The 18,968-nt window shown below is 55.2% G+C and overlaps 1 protein-coding gene across 5 annotated transcripts in view; it reads right to left on the bottom strand.

Annotated features, from left to right (window-relative positions):
* Positions 1-49: 49 nt before the first annotated feature.
* The window catches only part of Gse1 (Gse1 coiled-coil protein), a 265,758-nt gene continuing 246,839 nt past the window's right edge, over positions 50-18,968 (bottom strand). For 2 of the 5 annotated variants that reach the window (XM_004842739.3, XM_004842745.3), the window contains 13 exons: positions 17,973-18,151; positions 17,388-17,585; positions 16,787-16,978; positions 16,135-16,442; positions 15,367-15,691; positions 12,634-13,241; positions 11,445-11,557; positions 10,962-11,232; positions 9,530-9,643; positions 8,326-8,697; positions 6,661-6,942; positions 4,209-4,312; positions 50-3,648 (listed from right to left, as the gene is read on the bottom strand). In XM_004842739.3, coding sequence (XP_004842796.3) covers positions 3,514-3,648; positions 4,209-4,312; positions 6,661-6,942; positions 8,326-8,697; positions 9,530-9,643; positions 10,962-11,232; positions 11,445-11,557; positions 12,634-13,241; positions 15,367-15,691; positions 16,135-16,442; positions 16,787-16,978; positions 17,388-17,585; positions 17,973-18,151 — 3,201 coding nt within the window. In that variant the 3' untranslated portion in view covers positions 50-3,513. Of the gene's footprint in view, positions 3,649-4,208; positions 4,313-6,660; positions 6,943-8,325; positions 8,698-9,529; positions 9,644-10,961; positions 11,233-11,444; positions 11,558-12,633; positions 13,242-15,366; positions 15,692-16,134; positions 16,443-16,786; positions 16,979-17,387; positions 17,586-17,972; positions 18,152-18,968 lie in introns of those variants that run through there. The other 3 variants (XM_021256620.2, XM_021256619.2, XM_021256621.2) reach the window with 3 other exon arrangements.

The following is an 18,968-nucleotide window of genomic DNA, read 5'->3' as shown; positions in this document are numbered from 1 at the left end:
TAAGCTTGCAGGGTGGGGGTGTCATAACAAAAACGATTTTCCTCTTAACATGATTTAGGAAGATTTTATTTTTTGGATGTTGTCAGAAATTACAGCAATATATTCATAAATACCTAATTACTACATTCAACAAATAATATTACAATACAGTTAATTCAAACAAGTACACTTAGAACAGGTTTAATTTCACAGCATCTAAACTGCCCCCAGAGTGACCGAGGCACTGTTGTCCTCCCTGCCACCCAAGTCTGGGTTTGCTGTCCTAGCAGTGAAGCACAGGGCACACACACAAGTGACACAACCAGTGAGCATGTCCTCCTCAGGTCAAGGCAGGCTAGGAGTTTTAAGCACTGGATCAGAAAGTGGGGAGCAGGGTACAGTTGTGAGCCAAAGCATGGCTACTGGGCAGAGTACAGATTGCTTCTAAGCGGCTAATACACACTTTAAGGAGGACCAGGGTTTGTGCTAACCATCTCCATCTTGTGGTGATCCCTGGAGTGGAGAGGGAAGGGGGGGGCTCTGGTTTAAAATTCAGCTCTTGAGTTGGCAGTACTGTGGGCTACTTGAAGATTTTATTCTGTTACAAGATTAAGATTTTCTGTGTTCTAATTCTTTGCTCCTGAAGATGCAGGCTCCTTTTAATATTCTGAATATCCTTAGGGGTACAACCTGTGGAAACGTTAATGCCAATTAAGTGTTTTACCCAGTTAAGACTAGGATACAGACTAAAATTTTGAAAATTCTGAGACAGTGGACTGGGAGCATGATATTGTCTTGTCATTTTGGCTCTGATTCTATGAAACAGAGCAGCTTGCCTTGAAGACCGATTAAATGCGGAACCACACCATCTAGCATCTGGCCATGTCCCTCTGAGTGTAGTGAATTCCCTGTCAGGACAGGTGGCAGCTGTCGCTTCCAGGTGATGTGGGAAGACACAGTTGAGGACTGAGGTATTTGCGTAAATACGGACATACAGGTTGCATAATCCATTCTCCTCAGCAAATCTGTGCTGTACTGTTCAGCTGTCTTAAACTCAATGAGCAACAGCTGAACAAAAAGCGTCAGAGGTTGTGTTATCAAGCCCCACTGAAAACGGTGTATTCTCTGAAAACTAATTGTTGGATGGGAAAATCATGGTGGGCTGTCTTGGTGGTGTACTTTGTTAGGAGACACTCTACCTCTTTTGTGGTTTGTGTGTGCTGCCTTACTGCTTGGTACTTGTGTTCTGATTGTCATATTACTTCTCGGGCAGAATATTGAGACATCTCTGCGGGCGGGAGAAGGGGGAGGCAAGACAGTGGAGCAGCCTGAGGGCAAGCAAGAGCGCAGTTTCCATGTGGATGGGAGAAAGCGGTTACTGCTGGCGCAGGGACTTGGCCTCCGCCCCGCGCAGCCCTTTGTTCTGTGTGCCACCCCGTGTCGGGCTGGCCAGCCAAGGGGATGTCCCTTGGCTGTGGGAGGGGGCCGTGCCCATCTTTCCAGTAAGGTATTAGAGCCACTTTCCCTTTTCCTTTAGCCAAGGCCGTTATCAAACCTCACTAGCAAATGTGTCAGACATCTGTGATGTGGGGAGCAGCCTGGGAGTGAAGTGCTACCGTGAGGCTCTTGACGCCTTCAACCCGGAGACAGCAAGAGACTGTAAGCAGGGAAATGCAGTGTTACTGGGCCCTGACCCAGTGCGGCTCCCTCTCCACACCTGTGGAACATGTGGCTCTCTTAATGTCTCTGCAGGGGATGAGACCCCACCACAGCCTTTTAGTTCTCTTCCACTTGCTGCTTGTGTGAGAAAGCGCCTTATTGACTGGCGGCTTTTTCTGAGTTTGCTAATAACTGGAAGATCCTTGGCAGGCATACAAAACAAACTGTGGGGGCAGATGAGTGACACGGTGCCAGCTGCCAGCAAGCCATTCTGCACCGTAGGGCAGGAGCTTGGGCCGTGGAGTACAGCAGCGTGTGTCCAGCAAACACTGAGCTCAAGCTGCCTCCCTTGCCCTGATCCGCCCCTGGGCCTCTGGGGAGGGCCCAGCCCCACTCGAGGTGCCTTCCTGACCTATAGGAAACATGCGCCAGTGGTGCGGCTGTTCCTGTGCCCGTCAGCTAGGTTCAGAGGAGGCATTCAGCTCAGACATTGTTGATCCTACTTGAGGCTTTTACAAAGCTCTGTATCTAAATAAAGCTTCTAAAGTTTCTACTCTGCACCTGTTCGCAGGCATCTTAGAATTCTATCGCAGAAATTGTTCACTTCCTGAAAGGTTCTTTTAGAAAGCCCCAGGTCCCTGTGTGCATGTGGCTGTGACACACAGGGTCTATCTCATTCCCGCCACAAACTGTCCCCTCACTCCACAGCAGCGGGTTCTGCTTGCCATTACTTTTGTCCAAATGTGGGGCCAGGGGTAAGGGAGGAGGTAAGAAGTAACGCATGGCTTTCTACGTCGGTTCTGGTGCAATTCAAATTAAAAATGAAGTGATCGCATAGGCGCCAGTGGTAAGCTCTTTTACTTTTTCTTCTTCTTTAATTTTTAAAAACTTCAATATTTTAATGTCCTGACCAGCAGCAGTACAAACACCTAAAAGCAAGGGTTTTTTTCTTTTCCCAGAAAAAACAAACAAACAAAACCCCCAAACAGGAAAAACAAACAAAAATCCCCCAAACCACATATTAAAAATGGCAGGCTTTTTATAACAATTAAAAGTAATAAAAACATACAAAACTTTGTTTTTAATATATACACAGTACAAGGCTGAAGCACCTTTGACTTTTCTCTCAAAATTTACGTTTGTATGAAAACACTCCCCACTGCAGTAACAACTAGGTGGGTGTGAGTACATATACATAGAGCTCTGTACATTCTCCCCACAGAGTAGTAAAAAGGTACCTTCAGTTTGGGGATTCATTTTATCTTTAAGAGCTTTTCCAGGAAAAAGCCTTGGATTGCTCTGTGTGCTCCTAGGACTGGTTGTTTTAAAGACAATTTTGTGGAAAAGTAACTGAAAAAAAAAAAATAAGCCCTTTACTTACAATGCACCCAGCCTTCTTTTCAGCTGGAGTCAGTCTCGCTCCTGGGCAGGAATGAGGCCAACCCCGAGCTGCAGCAGGAACAAACCCAGTTCTTGGGCACAGTAGCACGGCAACACGACAAACAGGACCAGCCAGTCAGATCCAAGCCCACACACCAGGGCGATAGGTGATACTGTTTTAGTGTTGGCAATGGAGCCTTTGCTTTCAGATTAAAAGAATGATGTGGGGGAAAGGGAATAATTAACCACCTTTAGGAAAACTATGGGCGTCCTACACTGGCTGCTCGCTGAATGACAAAGGTGATTCGACTGCATTGAAGTCAAGGTGAGTTCATTCATTTGCTTTTGTCTGGAGCCTGAATTCCTTTGCTTCATGCATGGCACATTCTCATTTTTTTAAGCTTCAAACCTCCCAGTGAAAAATATTAAATATTCAAGGTAATAAAATAGATAATATTTCTATACTATAGGTTCGGCCTAGTGCAAGGGAAACCGTCACCTCGGATATCCCTTAAAGTAACCCCTAGGCCAATGCATTGCAGGCAAGGCAAGGCACTTCCGTAAGTGGTCCAGTTCTGCCTGGAGTCGCTCCCGTTCAGAGACAATCTTCTGCTTTTGACTCCTCAACTCCTGGGGAGAGGGAAACTCATGTCAGAAAAAACGTGCTCCATCCAGTGTGGTACCTGAATGCACTGGCTGTGCGTGGAAAGGTCAACCTGGTACTTTGAAAAGGTCCCCTTCCCAGCTCAGTATCACTGCCTCGGGTGATCTGAACAGGTTTTTCCAGAGTCTTGGACTCTGGCAATTCCAGCTTTTAAGGAATGAGTACACTGTGGGGTGAGCTCAAAGGCCAAGTTCTCTGAGGCATGTTCTGAGCCCTGCCCACATCCCTGCTGCCCCGAGGCAGCCTGGGGACGGGAGATACCGGAGGTGGGTGGCAGGTGGGGAGTGTTGCCTCCAGAGCTTTCCATCTTCAATAAAATCCCCTCCTGTCTCCCTAGCAAATCACAGAAGGGGAGACGGGTGCTGGCAGTAATTCCCCAGAGGGAACAAAAGAGAATCAGTGTTCCACAAGAATCTTGGGTAATCAACTGACGCCAGAGTCCCCCCAAGATTATATATGCTTCCATCTCTTCAGAGTGGTCCCCAGAACAAGGCTGCGCGGGTCTTGGCTCCCTGTGCCTACTCACCGCCATGCTGTGGGAGAGCTGCTCCGCGGTCAGACTGAGGCTGTAGTGCTGGGCCTCCAGCCGCCGGCACTGTGTCTGTAACACCTGCCGCTCCAGGTTTTGCTCTGAAAGAAAGGTGGTGAGCTCACATCTGTTCAGTGACTGTCTTCCTGGCCCCGCAGCCTCCTGTGGACCCCTGTGCCCTCACCCTTTTTTATTTTCTGAGACTGGGTCTTACAGGCATGTGCTACCACCTCCAGCCTGCAGTCCTTTTTTTCATACCAATAAAAGCCTAACCCAACTTCGGCATAATGAAGGATCTCGAATCAGAAAGTGGTTTAAGAGATACAGACTAGGAAGACATAAGAGTAAATTCACAGCCTTGAAAGACTTTTTTTTTTTGTGGTTCCCAGGGATTGAACTCAGGATCTTGCACTTGCAAGACAGGTACAGTGTCACCGAGCTAAATCCCTGGCCCAAAAGCCATCTTTCCAATGAAAGATAAAGTTAGCCTTTCAGTTTAAGCTGGAACTGTGTAAACAACTCAAATGCCTGCCTCATCAAGGATGGAAGGCCTCCTGGTAGGAGAGGGACTTTAAACCAAGGGTAAATCCCTGTATAAAGGGATTCACAATGAAAAACAAGATGACCTGGCTGTCTTTAGAGATTAATATTTTTGTTTTTGAGACAGGGTCTCCCTGTATAGTTCAAGCTGGCCTTGAGCACATGCACCTGGCTATAGAATGATCTTGATAGCAAAAGAAAGCACCACAGCATTAGGGTCTACTGTAACTTAAAAGTCAAAAAGCCACTTAACAGATTCAACAAGGATGGAGGAACAGCAGGAAAAAAAGAACTTGGCCATATCAGTAGGTATGGAAAATACTTCAGTGAACTTTTAACAAACAATACGCCATAAACTCAGATAAACTAGGCAAATAAGACCCCCCCCCTTTATTTTGTTTTAAAAGTAGAATGCCTCATAAAATTTCACAGAAATGAGCCCCACTGCTGTCTCTGTTCCATACCAGTAGAGCCCCTGGGCAATGCTGTCTGTATGACAAGAAAATTAAAAGTATGAAATTTCAAGAAGAATCACACCTTTTAAATTTGCAGATTTGATACCTTATGATTCCTACCTAGGGCAGAATAGGTAGCTAAGTCCAAAGTAAACATTTCCCAAATGTAGTAAAAAGAAACTTCTTAAAACAGTGCTATGCCATATTCAAAGGCAGATGCTATTCTTCCCCAGGTCTGGAAGATTTTTTTCTTTTCAGTACTGGGGATTGAACACCAGGCATCAGGCCTGCTAGGTAAGTGCTCTATCATTGAGCTACATGCTCAGCCTGGCCTTGAATTTGTGATTTCCTGCCTCAGACTCCAGGTAGCTGAGATGACAGGTGAGCTCAGCCATGCCTGGCTCTGGTGAGACTATAGTAAGACAATTCTAAAATTCACGCAGAAAGCCAAGGGCCAAGAACAGCTGAGTTAGGTCACAGGAGGATGAGACAGGGCAAGTCGTTCTAGACAGCGAGGCCACTGTAGGTGACCGAGTTGGGTTCTGTCATGAGTCCCAGACATAGTAAGAAAAGGAGAACTTACAGACTTGGGGAAGAAAATACTAAAAAATAACCTTACAACCTTGGTGCAGGGAAAGAATTTCAAACTAGGTTCCCCACAAGCCCAAAAAAGCATCTATCTCACTTCTTTAAAATTTAATTTGACCTACTGCTGTGTATTACTTGAGTACAACATATGTACTCCAAGAACAACATGTAAGGGAGTGATGGTCAATAAATTCAAAATAAGGACACCATTTGATAACCTGCCTGTAGCTACTTGGTTATTTGTTCTGTTGATCTGTACTTTTGTTCCAAAAATTCCTTTCAAAGTATTTGAAATGACTGGTCTTAACTACAAAGACTAGATCACAAATACTACATACAGCCCAGCAAAAGCAGCCTAGGATTGGCTGGCCATTGCAGGCACGTATCAGCTCTTGTCAAAGTGGGTAGCCAGTGCTGCCCAGTTAGGGTGGCGCACGCAGGGCTAAGCGTTGTGCCCCCTCCGCTCCCCAAGGGGCTTGTGCAGACATCCTGAGAAACCAAGGTAGAAAGGATCATAAAGCCTGAACTCTGGTAGAGCCCGGCTGGGACCAGCGAGGCAACTGTCCAGAAGTGGGCTGCTGTGTAGAGTTAGCTAAAGATGTGACTGACTCTCATGGAACAGCCTTCCTGGGGGAGTCCCACTTGGGAGTGCATCACAGGACTCAGCTAGGGACACAGACTTGGGGACAGGATATTTTAGATGTGGCCCAGGGAGCAAGACCCATGTTTGGGCCATCACACTGCTGTAGGCCAGCGGCAGACATCGCAGGTGCACAGCCCTCTAGGTCAGCCACAAGCATCGATGAAGACAGAGCTTCCTTCCTAAACTTACTCTATACCCACCATCCTCCCGCCCCACTGCATACCTTCTATGTGTTCCTGGTAAGCTTCAAAAATTGCCTCAATCCCTTGCCACTTGCGCCTGGGGGCTTCTTCATCTTCCTCTTCACTGTCGTCCTCCTCGTTGTCGTCTTCTGAGTCCTGGTCCATCTCCTGTGTGTGTAGACCCTTCCTCCTGGCTAGGGGCTCCTGCTGCCCATTATGCTGAGGCAGGGGGACCCGGCTGGATGACTGCAGCTCAGGAATGTTGTAGTGGACAGATGTGTCAACCTTGTGGTTCTGCTCTGCAGACAGCACAGCTACACTCCCTGCAGAAGAGAACAAGTGTGTCCACAGGGTGAGGCTCTCTAAAGGGGCTCTGCCTGTGTACCTGCAGAGGGGTCTGCCCCACACCTCTGGGCCCGAGATGGAGCTGGGAGGGAGGAGGGAGGGTACAAGAGCTGTGGAGTAGTGGCAGACCCGAGTTCTAGTCAGACTGGGCCAAGTCCACCTCTGGAGCTGAACCTCACTGTGGGCTTGGGCACAGGCAGCACGAGCCTGGCCCACCACAGCTTGGCTGTGACCTGTCTCATTGGTCTGCACTGGCTTGCGCCTCAGTGCTGCTGATAGCTGCCTCTGTGTAGTGAGTCCAAATTGATCCGGCTCAGAGTGTCAGAGCTCAGTGTCTTTAAAAACCTTCTTAAGGGCCAGGGATTTAGCTCAGTGGTTCTGGCGCCTGCCTTTCAAGCGCAAGGTCCTGAGTTTGATCCCCGGTACCAAAAAAAAAAAAAAGAGAGAGAGAAAGGTATCGAAGCTCTGAAACAAGTAATTAAGAGATATGCTCGGAAGCAAAATCAATGGGTTAAAACCTTAGCCAGGCAGAGTGGCACATGACTATAATCCCAACGTTCTAGGAGGCTGAGGTAGAAGGACTGCAAGTTCAAACCTGAGCAACTCAGTCGAAAACCCAGCCTCAGCACCCTGTCTCAATAAAATAAAGCTGGGGGTGCAGCTCAGTGCAAAGGTTCTGGGGGTTCAGTTCCCCGGTACTGGACTAACAGTTTTAGCATGATGCCTAAATCATTTTGTTCTGGCTATTAGAATTCATACTCATTCATGATCCCTGGTACCAAAAAAAAAGAATTCATGCTCATTCATACTCAGTTATTACTGAGAACTTCCAATCAGTTTGTTTCTGATTCACTGGGAATAAAGTGTGGTAATCCCCATTCTGACCCTCGTGACTCCCACGCAGATGTCAGTGCATCTGGACACGTGGGTGGGCCGGGAAACTGCTCTGAGGGTGTGCACTTGCCAGGCCCCGTGGAGGGAGTAGCACCCACTGGAGCTCTGTCAAAGGGCCAGGGCGGTCTCTAGCTGAGTGCTGGGTGGGAGGGATGCTGGGAAAGCCACGGTGCTACAGGTGCGTGGGACTTCTGGCCAGCACCCCACCTCACTGGCCTGGCTGACTAAACTCATCTGCTGAACTTCCTGGAGTGTGACCCACAGGCCAGCAGTGTCAGCTGGGTTCACTCAGACTGGTGCCGGACAAGATCCCCAGCTGCCTCCTGGGAACTGAAGTTTGAGGCACCATCATCATACACAGCCAGACTAGCTGAGCCCATGGATGCTCGCAACAGCTGCTGGCGTGCAGGAACATTAGCTTGCTGCTAATGCAACTCGGGACAGAGTGGGATGGGCAGCCTCATTACCTTTATGCTTCTGCAGGGCCTTCTGGGTGGACTGCAGCACTGACTCGTGGAACTGATGTGCAAACTCTTCTGCCATGAAGGGCTCCCACGATTTGCTCTTCCCGTTGACGCTGTGGGACAATGGCACAGGAATGTCCTTGGGCGCAGAGCCCCGGATGTAATGAAGCATGCTCAGGCTCTTCTTGCCCCCAGGGGCCTCGCTCAGCCTGGCCTTCTCACCGCTGGTAGGAGCTGGCTCCTGGGCTCTCGATAGTTCCTGGGGCCTGAGTGGTTCCAGTCTTCCAGTCTCCACAGCTTTTGGGACATCGGACAAGGAGGCAGCAATACCAACAGGCTTGTCTGTCTCCACAGAAGCAGGCTGTGTAGCTGGTTCTTTGAGAGAGAGAGAAAGTGAGGAAACATTAAGAGCTGCAAGTTATTATTATTGGATTTCTTTTGAGACAGGGTCTCGCTTTGTAATTCTGGCTGGCCTCGAACTTAAAGCGATCCTCCTGCCTCAGCCTCCCAAGTGGTAGGGTTACAGGTGTGCACCACCACGCCCAGCAAGAGCTGGAAATTAACAACTAGGGTGTCCAGCACTCGGACCCCAGCCTCTAAAAGCTTACATTTAACAAGCACCTAGTACAAAGAACCAAGATATGGGGACGCAACCCACTGTGCACGTGGCTGGGCTCTCAAGAGGTGGTGTTTTCAGCAACAAGTCCATCCTGGAATAGTGCCCTCAGAGGGCATCTGAGAAGAGGGCAGATGGGAGAAGCAAGCTGCTTCCAGTCACTGAACAGGCACTGGGTGAGAAAGCACGCGAGGAACCAAGCTAAGGAGGACGGACCAGAAGGAGTCCCTGCTTGCTTCAGGCAGAGGTGCAAGCAGATGTGAGAAGAGGTGAAAGCAGGTACTGACAGGGCCAGGCAGACAGGCTGGGCTGAGGGCTGTTGTTCTGCCCCAGGCAGCACTTCGGGGGTCAGGTCCCCCTCCACTGGCTTTGGGACGAGGCTCTGAGGGCCGATGGCTCAGACCACGCAGACCGCCAGACGGCGCTGTGGAAGCCGGCCCCCTCCCAAGCTCTGCCCAGTTGTGTCCCAAGGAGCAGTGTGACTGCGTGTGAACTACGAGAGGGATGGAGAAAAACGTCGCCTCCAGCAGGTCAGGTTCATGATGAAGACGACCTTCAGCGCCACCTGACCCTGGGCTGTCCTTCCCTTACCGCTCAGGGAGATGGCAGGACTGTCCCTCGGAGAGTTTGTCAATGAATCTGCCACCACTGCGGACAGTGTCCTCTGCTTTGCGACACGGAGCATTTCAACAAGTCTCTCGTTGTCTGTGAGAAAAGCAGCCCGAGGTTAACGAGGCAGGGCACCATTGCCAAGGGAGGGTGGGAGTCTGGCCCGCCGGGACTGGCAGATGCAGGCCCATTAAATCAAGAAGAATGGAAAGCAAGTGCCACAGGCCTGCCATGGTGACGGAAATAGCCTTTGAGCTAGAGCAGGACCAGCTCCTCTCTGCTTCCACCGCATGTGCCAGATGTGTTCCAGACAGCTGTGTGCAGTGTGCAGGGCTCTGGGAGCAAGTGATGCCCATGGTCTTTCTGGCGAATTCTGAGGAGTTGTTCTTATTTAAAAGCCAAGAGATGTAGCCCCCCAGGCAAGGAGACACCCCATGACTGGGCAGGCCTCTGGAGTACTGCCCGCCACTACTCCTGGTGCTTGAACACCCTAGCACCTTCCATGCTGTGGATTCCCATTTCAGATATGCTCTTGCCAACCCTGAAACTGAAGAGGCCACAGTGTCGATGGCTTCCTCTAGAAATTCAGTCAGGTGAAAGGATGGTTTGTGAAAACACAAAAAAACCAAAAACAACCTAGGCACCTTTCCAGGGATTTGTGCTGGCAGTCAACCTGCCACAACCCTTAAAGGGAAAGCAAGGACTCCGACGTGCTGGTTAAGTGGAAAAGCTGCTGCCACTCCCCAGTCAACATGTTGGAGCAACTCAAGGACTGAGATACTCTTTGCTTTCCTTTGACTTTCTTCCAGAGAGGATGCCAAGTGTCTGCAAGGGGACTCTGAAACACGCAGGGAACACAGCCAGGAACGCCAGTGTCTCGGCGCCCAGCCAGCATGTCAGGGAGACCAAAGCTGCGGAGGCCCTGAGAAGGGGCCGGGGCCACACCACTCCTGCTGTGCAGTAATCCCAGCCCAGAGGACACTCCCTGGGTGAGCACACCGACCCAAGCCACCTGCTCCATGTGTTGGCCATGCCTAAAGGTGGCAGGCCATCCCTGCCCTCCCCCAGGCTTCCTGCTACAGAACACGAAGCCCAGCAGACCGTGTCAAGGAACACCCAGAGTTCAAGCCTGCGGCATGCACACCCAGAACCCGGAGGAGGGCTGTGCCTCCCCCCACTCCCAGGTACAGCCACCAGCACACTGCGCAAGCTGGGAAAGTGACCAGGGCAGCTGTCAGCTCAGGACAGGCTACACATGCAGGAGGACATGACAAAAGATGTATGGAGCACAACGGCAAAGCACAACCAGCGTTTGTACCATGGGGCACTATATGCACCCTGTGCAACAGAGGTGCCCACACACACACCAGCCCAGAGCCCCACCTCCTACCACACAGGCTGGGGGAAGCCATACCTTTCCTCTTCTCCGCAGTGATGTGGGTCAGGTTGAAGATGGTCAGGAACTTCCTCTTCTCCTCGAAGTTGGGGCTGTTGTTCATCTCGTCGGGGCTGTAGCGCGTGGACAGTGCCAGTCTTGGTGAAGGCATCTGCCTCTTACTCTGAACTGCTGGTGGGGACGGGCTTCTCTCCTTCAGCATCCGCCGACGCTTCCTCCGCTTCTGGGCCACCAGCTCCTCCTTCTGCTGTTGGGTGGTCAAGCCAAAAAGTTGCAAAAATTCTAGCTTCTAGATTGGGAAAGAAAACAAATGAGTTTGAAACCACTGGCAGTGGTATGTTTTCATTGTCCAGGAGGTCCCCTCCTGGGGTTCTGGAAGTCTGCGGTGGCTGACTCGGTGCCCAGGAGGAGGCACAGTAGGGTGTGAAAGCCGAGGCAGGCCTGACCTGGGGACCCACAGCCCAGCCCAGAGCACGCCATGAAGGGAGGAAAGCCCAATACCTCAGAGGACGTGTCCAGTTTGAGGGGTGGCTGCTCAGCCACGCAGCGCAGATGGGCCCTGACCTCCTCCTCATCGCTCTCATCGTAAGAGTCATCGAGGTCATAGTAGTATCCTGATGGCGAAGAGTGGTTGCATTCAGCCAGGCAGGGAGCCTGGATTCTCTAGCCAGTGTGTACCTGGGGGACATGTGTGAGCCAGCCAGCCCTTGGGCCAAGCCTGCTGGCCTCCAAGAATCTTAAAGCTGGTTGGTTCCTTTCAACCCAGTGTTAAGCCCCCGGTCAGCTGTGTCTGGCTTCCTTGGACCAAGTGGTTTGGCATTCCCCAGGCTGACAGGGACCCCACCAGTAGGGGACCATCACAGTGTCCATGGCAACGAGATGCTGTCCATGCACACATGCTCCCAAGAGGGGATGGGCAGAGAACAGTATCAGGGCCCCTGCTCCGTGGTCTCAAGGCACCCACTCCCCCTTATTAGGTGTGTAGGGGAGAAAAACCCTAGTTGGGCTCCAAATCTAGCCTAGACTATGCTGTACCCCTGCTCAGGTTAGGAGGAGCCAAGTTCAACACCAGACAGGACTGAGGCTCCATGGAAGACGTGAGACTGGCCTGGAGCCTGAGGTGTCCTCACTAGACACCTGCTGGCGGCAAGCCCTTCTACCTTCTGATTGAGCTGGGCGTGCAGGGGGACAGCCTTGCACCTGGCCCTGCTCCCTTGGGTTTCCTCCCCTTGGCAAGAATAGGAAGGTGCCTGACTCCTGGCCTGGCCTAGGCTTTGTCAACTGTGCCCCCACTCCCTGGCCACCTGCCTACAATTGACACCAGGGCTCAGGCCGGTCTTACTGGCGGCCTTCTCCCTTGTTAATACTGCACCATTAATATTTAAAACCACCTTATTAGACCCCATTCATCACTTATTAATCGTGTGTGTCTGCAGCACCATGTACAGACAGGCTCTGATTTGCCTTTCTGGGACTGTATGCACCCTGGTAGGACCAGTGGCGGGCCAGGGTCTTTCTCCTTGCAGAAGTGTCAGGTTGCTACACAGGTATTTGTGAACTTGCTACCTTGGAGCCTATTAAAACCCTGCACTCTCCTGAAGCAGGAGGAGGAGTGAAAGCCAGCACCAGGGTCCCCTGTCCTGCTAAAATCCCCTTCCCAGGCAGGTCAGGGCCACCCAGGGGACCGGACCTTTTTCCTGGGCCTCCCGCCGCCGTCGCTCTTCCAGGTCCAGCTTGCTAACTAGCCTTCGGCGCTGCTGCAGGACCTCATCATAGATGTAGGCAGGGTCAGGGCCCCGGGGTGCCGGGTGCCGGTAAGGTGAGCCAGGTTTCAGGGGCCCACTGAGCTCCCCAAAGGAGGCTGCCGGGGGGAGGGAGACCCGCTGCTGGCCCAGGAGGGTCTGCGCAGACTTCTCAAGTTCGGCCAGGAAGGGCCCCGGCCCGTGGGGAAAGGCCTGGGGCTCCAGGCTTCCTGCCTCCCGTGGCGGTGGCTGATACTTGTCCAGGGGGTTGGCCTCGCGATTCCGGGGCTCCTCTGTCTTTTCTGGGCAGTAGACGCGCTCCACCTTCACCAGTGGGACGGCGGCCTGGCGGCTGGGCTCAAATGCCACCGGGTGGCTGTGCAGAGTGTGGCTCTCAGCCCTCCTCGTCTCCAGGGTGTTATCCATCAGAGACACTGGGTTCCAGAGCGCTGTAGGCACCGTGTGGTGCTGCGGCTTGGGAGAGATGAGAGGTGGCGGCCCGCCAAAGTGTGGTGGGGCCTCACGGCTGCCCTGCTCCAGCCGGGTTGGTCCTGCCCTGGGGAGAGAGCAGATCAACCACCAGTCACAGGGCTGCAGACCTGCCGGCTGTCCAGGACCTCTGCAGGCTGCCAGCTGGCCCTACACAGAGCTGGGGGTGAAGGAACAGGGAAGGCTGCCGCTCCTCTTTCCGGGCCAGGCCCCGCCTCTTTGTGGAACAGCTGGTGGCATGTGAGTGTGGAGCTGCCTGAGGGGACAGGGCGGCCCAGAGCTAGGCTGCTGGTGAGGTTGTGGAGGCCCCCTTGGGCCCAGGCTCCACTTGCCTGCTCACCCCAACTCCATGACAGATGCTCAGCCTGTGTCCCTTACTGGAGCTGAGGCCCTGCCAGGAGCCCTTCCTCCACAGGGCAGGTAGACAGCCAGGCGCTGCCTTCGCAAGGGCCACCACTCTGCCCGCTGTCCTCCCAGCCCCAAGCTCCAGTATCTGTCCAGCCTGGTGCCCAACCCACAGGAAGACCTCACACAGGTCGGTCCCTGTCAGAGCCGCAGTGACCAGAGCAGCAGCTACATGCAGAGGCACTCACAGGTCTGGGCAGGAGGCACTGGGGATCTAACTCGGGCCCCTTCAGAGGCTCTGCCTCGCCCCTCTACTGCACGGGATTTCCTTAGTGCTTTTACACAAAAGGCAGCTCCTGAAGGACTACTTCAGGTGTTTCTCCACAGCTTTTTTCTGAGGCAGCTATGTAGGACTTCAGGACCCATGCTGCTCAGTGATCCAGGGCAGGTCTGCAGGAAGGAAGCAGAGCCTGGCACGCTGCAGCCAGCACCCAACCCAAGGCCCTCCACACCTGGCTGGGTACCACCCACACAGCCTTGCAGGCTGGTTCGAGCCACTACAGACTTAGAACTGGGAGCCCAGCCCCATGAGCAGCAGAGCACAACGAGAACAGCCCCAGAAACTGTCCTTCGGTAAACAGCAGAGGAATAAAACCATCAGCAGAACAAATGCTTCACGCACTAGAGCCAAGCACTGCACAGCTTTCCAGTCGAGAACACAAGGACCCTGTCAGAATGTCACGTTCCCGATGTGTATGGCCGCGTGCACAGCCAGGCATGGGGCAGGCCCCGACACCCGAGTGGGCTCTTGGGCAGCCGAGCAGGAAGGCTCGCCTGCAGGCTCAGAGCACACTTTCCCAAGTGCTGCTGGCTGGGCACCAGCTGCCCTCTCAGTCCTCAGGCCGGGAGGGATCTGGGGCATAGGGCAGCACAGGAGCCAATGAAGCCGAGCCCTTGTGAGGCCTCAGAGGAATAGTGAGGCACAGGGGGCCCATCCGGTTGTGCTGGACAAGCTGGTGGGCCAGGGCCAGCTCCCTCCCAGACGACCCACCCAACGTGGAGGAAGGAAGCAGGGCGTGTGTCCCAGACATCTTCCTGCCATCCTCCTCCACACCCTGAGGAAACTGAGCTCTGCAGAACAAGGCCTGGCCTTGGGTGGCAATGGGGGAGGACAGCACTCCTCCCGGGAGGGATGCTAAGGCAGGTGGGGACAGGGAGCCCACAAGGCCAAGGCCAGGGCCAGGAGCCAGGGGCTCCAGGGGCAGACCCAGACTCCCAGGGAATTCGTCTACACCAGGGCTAAAATGGGTGTCATTTATTATTCCTATTTCCCAAGACAGGGTCTCGCTGTGTAGTCCAGGCTGTTTCAAGCTCATGGCGATCCTTCTGCCTCAGCCTCCCAAGTGCTGGGATTACAGGTGTGTGCCACCACACCTGGCTTGTTTATTTAAAAAGCAGTAAGGGCCAGGGATTTAGCTTAGTGGTTCCACCGCCTGCCTTGCAAGCGCAGGACCCGAGTTCGATCCCCCGGTACCACAAAACCAAGAACAAACAAAATAAAAAGCAATAACAGCTCATTTAAAAAAAATTAAAAGCACTCCCTTTCTCAATTTAAAAAAAAAAAAAGCCCAGGCTGAACAGCCAAGGGAAGTGGAACAAACAGGGATTACTGGTCACTAAGCCTTCCAGCCACTACCTCTGGGCACCACAAGCAACCTGCTGAGGACCGCGGGGTGTGCGGAAGGAGCCCTCTATTTGTGCATGGACCCCAGCTTCCCCAGGCAAGCCAGGCAACGTGAGACTAAAGGCACCAGAAGCAATGGGAGGGCAGCGGCCCCGGGCCCCACCTGCTGCTCTCCGGCCTGTGCTCCGCCTCCGTGGGCACCAGGGGCCGGCTGATGTCCAGGTGCTGCTCCAGCACCTGCTGCCGGAACTCTGACACCTGGGACTGCCGGTCCTCCTTCTCCTGCCGCAGCCGCCGCTGCCGCGCCAGCCACTTCTCCTCCTCGTTGGTGCGCTGCAGCAGCAGGCTGGCAGCGGCACTGCCGGCCGGCAGGGAGAAGACGCCGTGGTTGGAGATGAGGCTGGGTATGGTGTGCTGTGACGTGGGCACTGGATGCAGGGGGTGCTGCACGGGTTTGGGCGCCTGCAGGCCCACGTCCTTCAGCTTCTCTGTGGGGAGAAACACAGTCACCACAGGGCGGGGGCCGGCCGGGGCCGCCCTCACCTGTGTGTCCCTGGAGCAGCTGCCCGTCACAGGCCCTGGCACCGCCAGAACCACGGGGGTGGATGGGTGCCTCTCCCCCCAAGAGGAAAGAAGGAAATGCACGGCTGACGGGGCCTGGCTGGTGCCACCCAAGGGCAGACTTCCAGCTGAGGAGTCGCAGGCGCCAAGCTGGGGGGAGTCACACACCTCCCACTTAGGTTATTTGGCCTATATTTTTACTTATTGAGCCTATTTAACTTTATGAAGCTAAAACAGACTTTCAAAGACACTAAGTAGGCCGGGCGTGGGGATGCACGCCTGTAACCCCAGCACTTGGGAGGCTGAGGCAGGAGAGTACCGTGAGTTTGAGGCTGGCCAGAAGCACACAGCCGGCTCAGCCAGCAAGTACCTGCTCGAGTTGGGGTCAGCTGCTCTGAGGGCTTGACCCGCTCCCGCTCCCGCTCCTCGGCAGTGTGGCCACGCAGCCCGTGCATCTCCACCACTGGCAGGAAGGCCGGCTCTAGCACCTTGGCGGCCCGCTGCTCCCGCTGGCGCTCCAGCTCCCGCTCCTTCTCCCGCTCCAGCTCCCGCTCCCGTTCCCGTTCCCGTTCCCGCTCCCGCTCTCGCTCTCGCTCCTTCTCCTTCTCCCGCTCCCGGTCGGCCTCGCGCTCCCGCTCCCGCTCGCGCTCCCGCCGCAGCTCCTCGTCCATCTGCAGCCTGTGGGTGACGGGGCGGGCTCAGGTCCCCTCAGGAAAGGGCAGGCCCCTGGGGTGCCCACCAAGGTGGCACAGGCCCGACGCCCCTCTGGGGCCGGGGTAAACCAGGCCACTCTTCCTCTCCCCACACGACCTGGGTTCCTTGCAGACCCCAAGCACAGCCTGGCGCAGCCAGACCCTGAGACCTTGGGGTGCAACTGCCACTGTCCCACTTCACCAGCAAACAGGCCGAGGCCAGAGCAGCTGAGCTTGCGAGGTCCAACAGAGCCGGCCGCCCGGCTCCTCTCCAGTAGCTGCCTGGGAACAGGAGGGACAGCAGGCCTCCAGCCAGCCCGGACGGCTCACCTCTCCGCGCTGAGCCCTGATAGGCGTTCCGAGTGCAGGGCGGCCAGTGACGAGTGCGAGAGCTCCGGCGGGTAGCGGACGCCGGAGAGGTGGAGGTGCATAGCCGAGGGGTGCAGCGGAGGCAGGGAGCCCGGGGTGGGGATGGGGTAGAACGGAGACCTCAGGGCGGACAGACAGTAGGAGTCATCCATCCTGTACGAGAAGACGGGACTGGTGGGTGCCAAAGCCACACAGGCAGAAAGTGTGAGGTCGCCTAGCATGTGCATGTCCTGGTTCAACCCCAGCCCGGCCAGCAATGTGACGTCCACCTGCCCAAGCCCCCTCAGTGTGGCAGAGTCCAGGTGAACAGTACAGGGCTCCGAGGCCCCGCCCACCGCCCCTCCTGGGGCTGACCAGCAGGCCCATCGGGAGGATTCAGGGAGTTCTACATGCCCCAGGACAGCATGTGACTTGTGGCAGCGCCTCGGCCACACTGCAAGGAGCCCTGAACTGGGGAGTGTGGCGGAAAGGAGCGAGGAGCCTTCTCGTGGCCCAGAGAGCTGGGGGAGCTGAGGAGGCCCAGGCCCCACTCTGTGTCTGAAGCAGGAGCAGAGGGGCTCACCTGAAGGCCGGGTGTGGGAAGGGGTGCGGGGCCAAGTAGCTGGGGTGGTAGTAGGCAGCGGCAGTGGCCGGGTCCAGGCCAAGCGGGGGCAGGGAGGACATGCGCAGGTCCTCGGCGGTGTGGTAGGGCCGGAAGCTTCTCAAGTAGTCCTCAGTCACCGTGCTGGGGGGCAGCACGTGGTGCACAGGCCGCTGGAGGCTGCAGGTCAGGACAGCGGGCGGGCGAGGGCACAGGTGAGCAGAAAGCCTGTTCCAGGCCAGGTAACGGGGCCACCTCCCACACTCCCCCCAAAACCACTGGGAGCCACCCTGCTGCCTCCCTGTAGCACAGACCCTGAGCTTGCTAATGAGCCAAGGCAGCTGCTGTCCCTGTGGCCTGCCTGCCCCCTGAAGTCCTCCCCAGTGGGTACAGCTGCTACCCATGGCCTGGAGGGACCCGAGGGCCCCAGCACCCATGACAGTTTCCGGGCAAGCAGATGGGGCACAGGCTGGGCCAGAGCCCGCCACGCAAGCCAGCCGCCTGGGCACTCAGTCTGCCTTGGGGACCCCGGGTCAGTGCCCTCCCCAGCCCCAGCTGGGCACTTACTTGAGGGGTGGAAAGCGGGAATCCTGCATGACGGAGCCGGGGGACAGGCCGAAGGGGTACGGGGTGCTGAGCAGATGGGAGGGGACAGCTGGGCCACCCGCCTTCTCCTGGGCGAGTGGTGGCTCCACGATGAGGCGCTCCCGACCGCTGCCACTGCCTCCCCGAGAGCCAGCGTCCTGCTGCGGACAAGCACAGGGGGGAAGCTATGCACACTCAGCCAGCTGCCACCTGAGGTGAGCCCGGGCCGAGTCTGGGCGAGGCCCACCTTTCCACAAAGTTCTGTGCCTAAAGCACAAAAGGCACTGTAGTGGAGCGGGGAGGGGCGGACGCAGCCTCCGACAGACACGCCTGGACTCCAGGCCGCTGGGCCTCCCTCCCGCCACTGCTGGGCCAGCAAGGTGCGCGTGCACCTGACAGGACATGCACAGCAGGCGTGCCCGGCCTCTCCCAAAGCCAGCCCCTCATGGCGCCCACATTCGGGGCCCAGAAGCGTCCTCTGACACCTGGGAAGGGAGCTGGCACCACAGCCAGTGGTCAGTGCACTCCAGGGCACACTCCCAGCTCTGCCGCCTGGAGCCACAAAACACCAAGTGCCAGGAAACAAGGGCCTGGGCCCCGACCGTGTCCCCAGAGCCGGCAGGAACGTGCTGCCGTGGGGGGCTCTGGGAGCACTGAGACCCCATCAGCTCGGCTGGCCCCTGTGGGCAGTGAGGGGCATCCCACGGTGCCCTCCTGGCTGCCTGTCCCCACGGCTGAGGCGCAGAGGCCATCACAGGCTCCCCTGATGGCCTCGCTCTTCAGAAGACAGCCAGCAGCAGCTAATTGAAGGAGACAGGCTGCTGACAGGACTCATAATGAGAAGCAGCATCTGCTCCTTTCCCTTGCGCTCAGCGGGGTCCTTGAAGGTTCATGACCTCTGACCTCCCCTTCCCTGGGGGGACGATCACATGGCGTCTCAAGGGAGGGATACACACATGCCCACCGAGCCCCGGCCTT

The sequence above is a fragment of the Heterocephalus glaber genome, unplaced genomic scaffold (assembly GCF_053883595.1).
Source record: "Heterocephalus glaber isolate CG9 unplaced genomic scaffold, H.glaber_assembly_v1.0 deba00000071, whole genome shotgun sequence".
Lineage (NCBI taxonomy): Eukaryota > Metazoa > Chordata > Mammalia > Rodentia > Bathyergidae > Heterocephalus > Heterocephalus glaber.
Note: the sequence above shows the minus strand (reverse complement) of the source record. Positions and strands in the feature narration are given on the sequence as shown.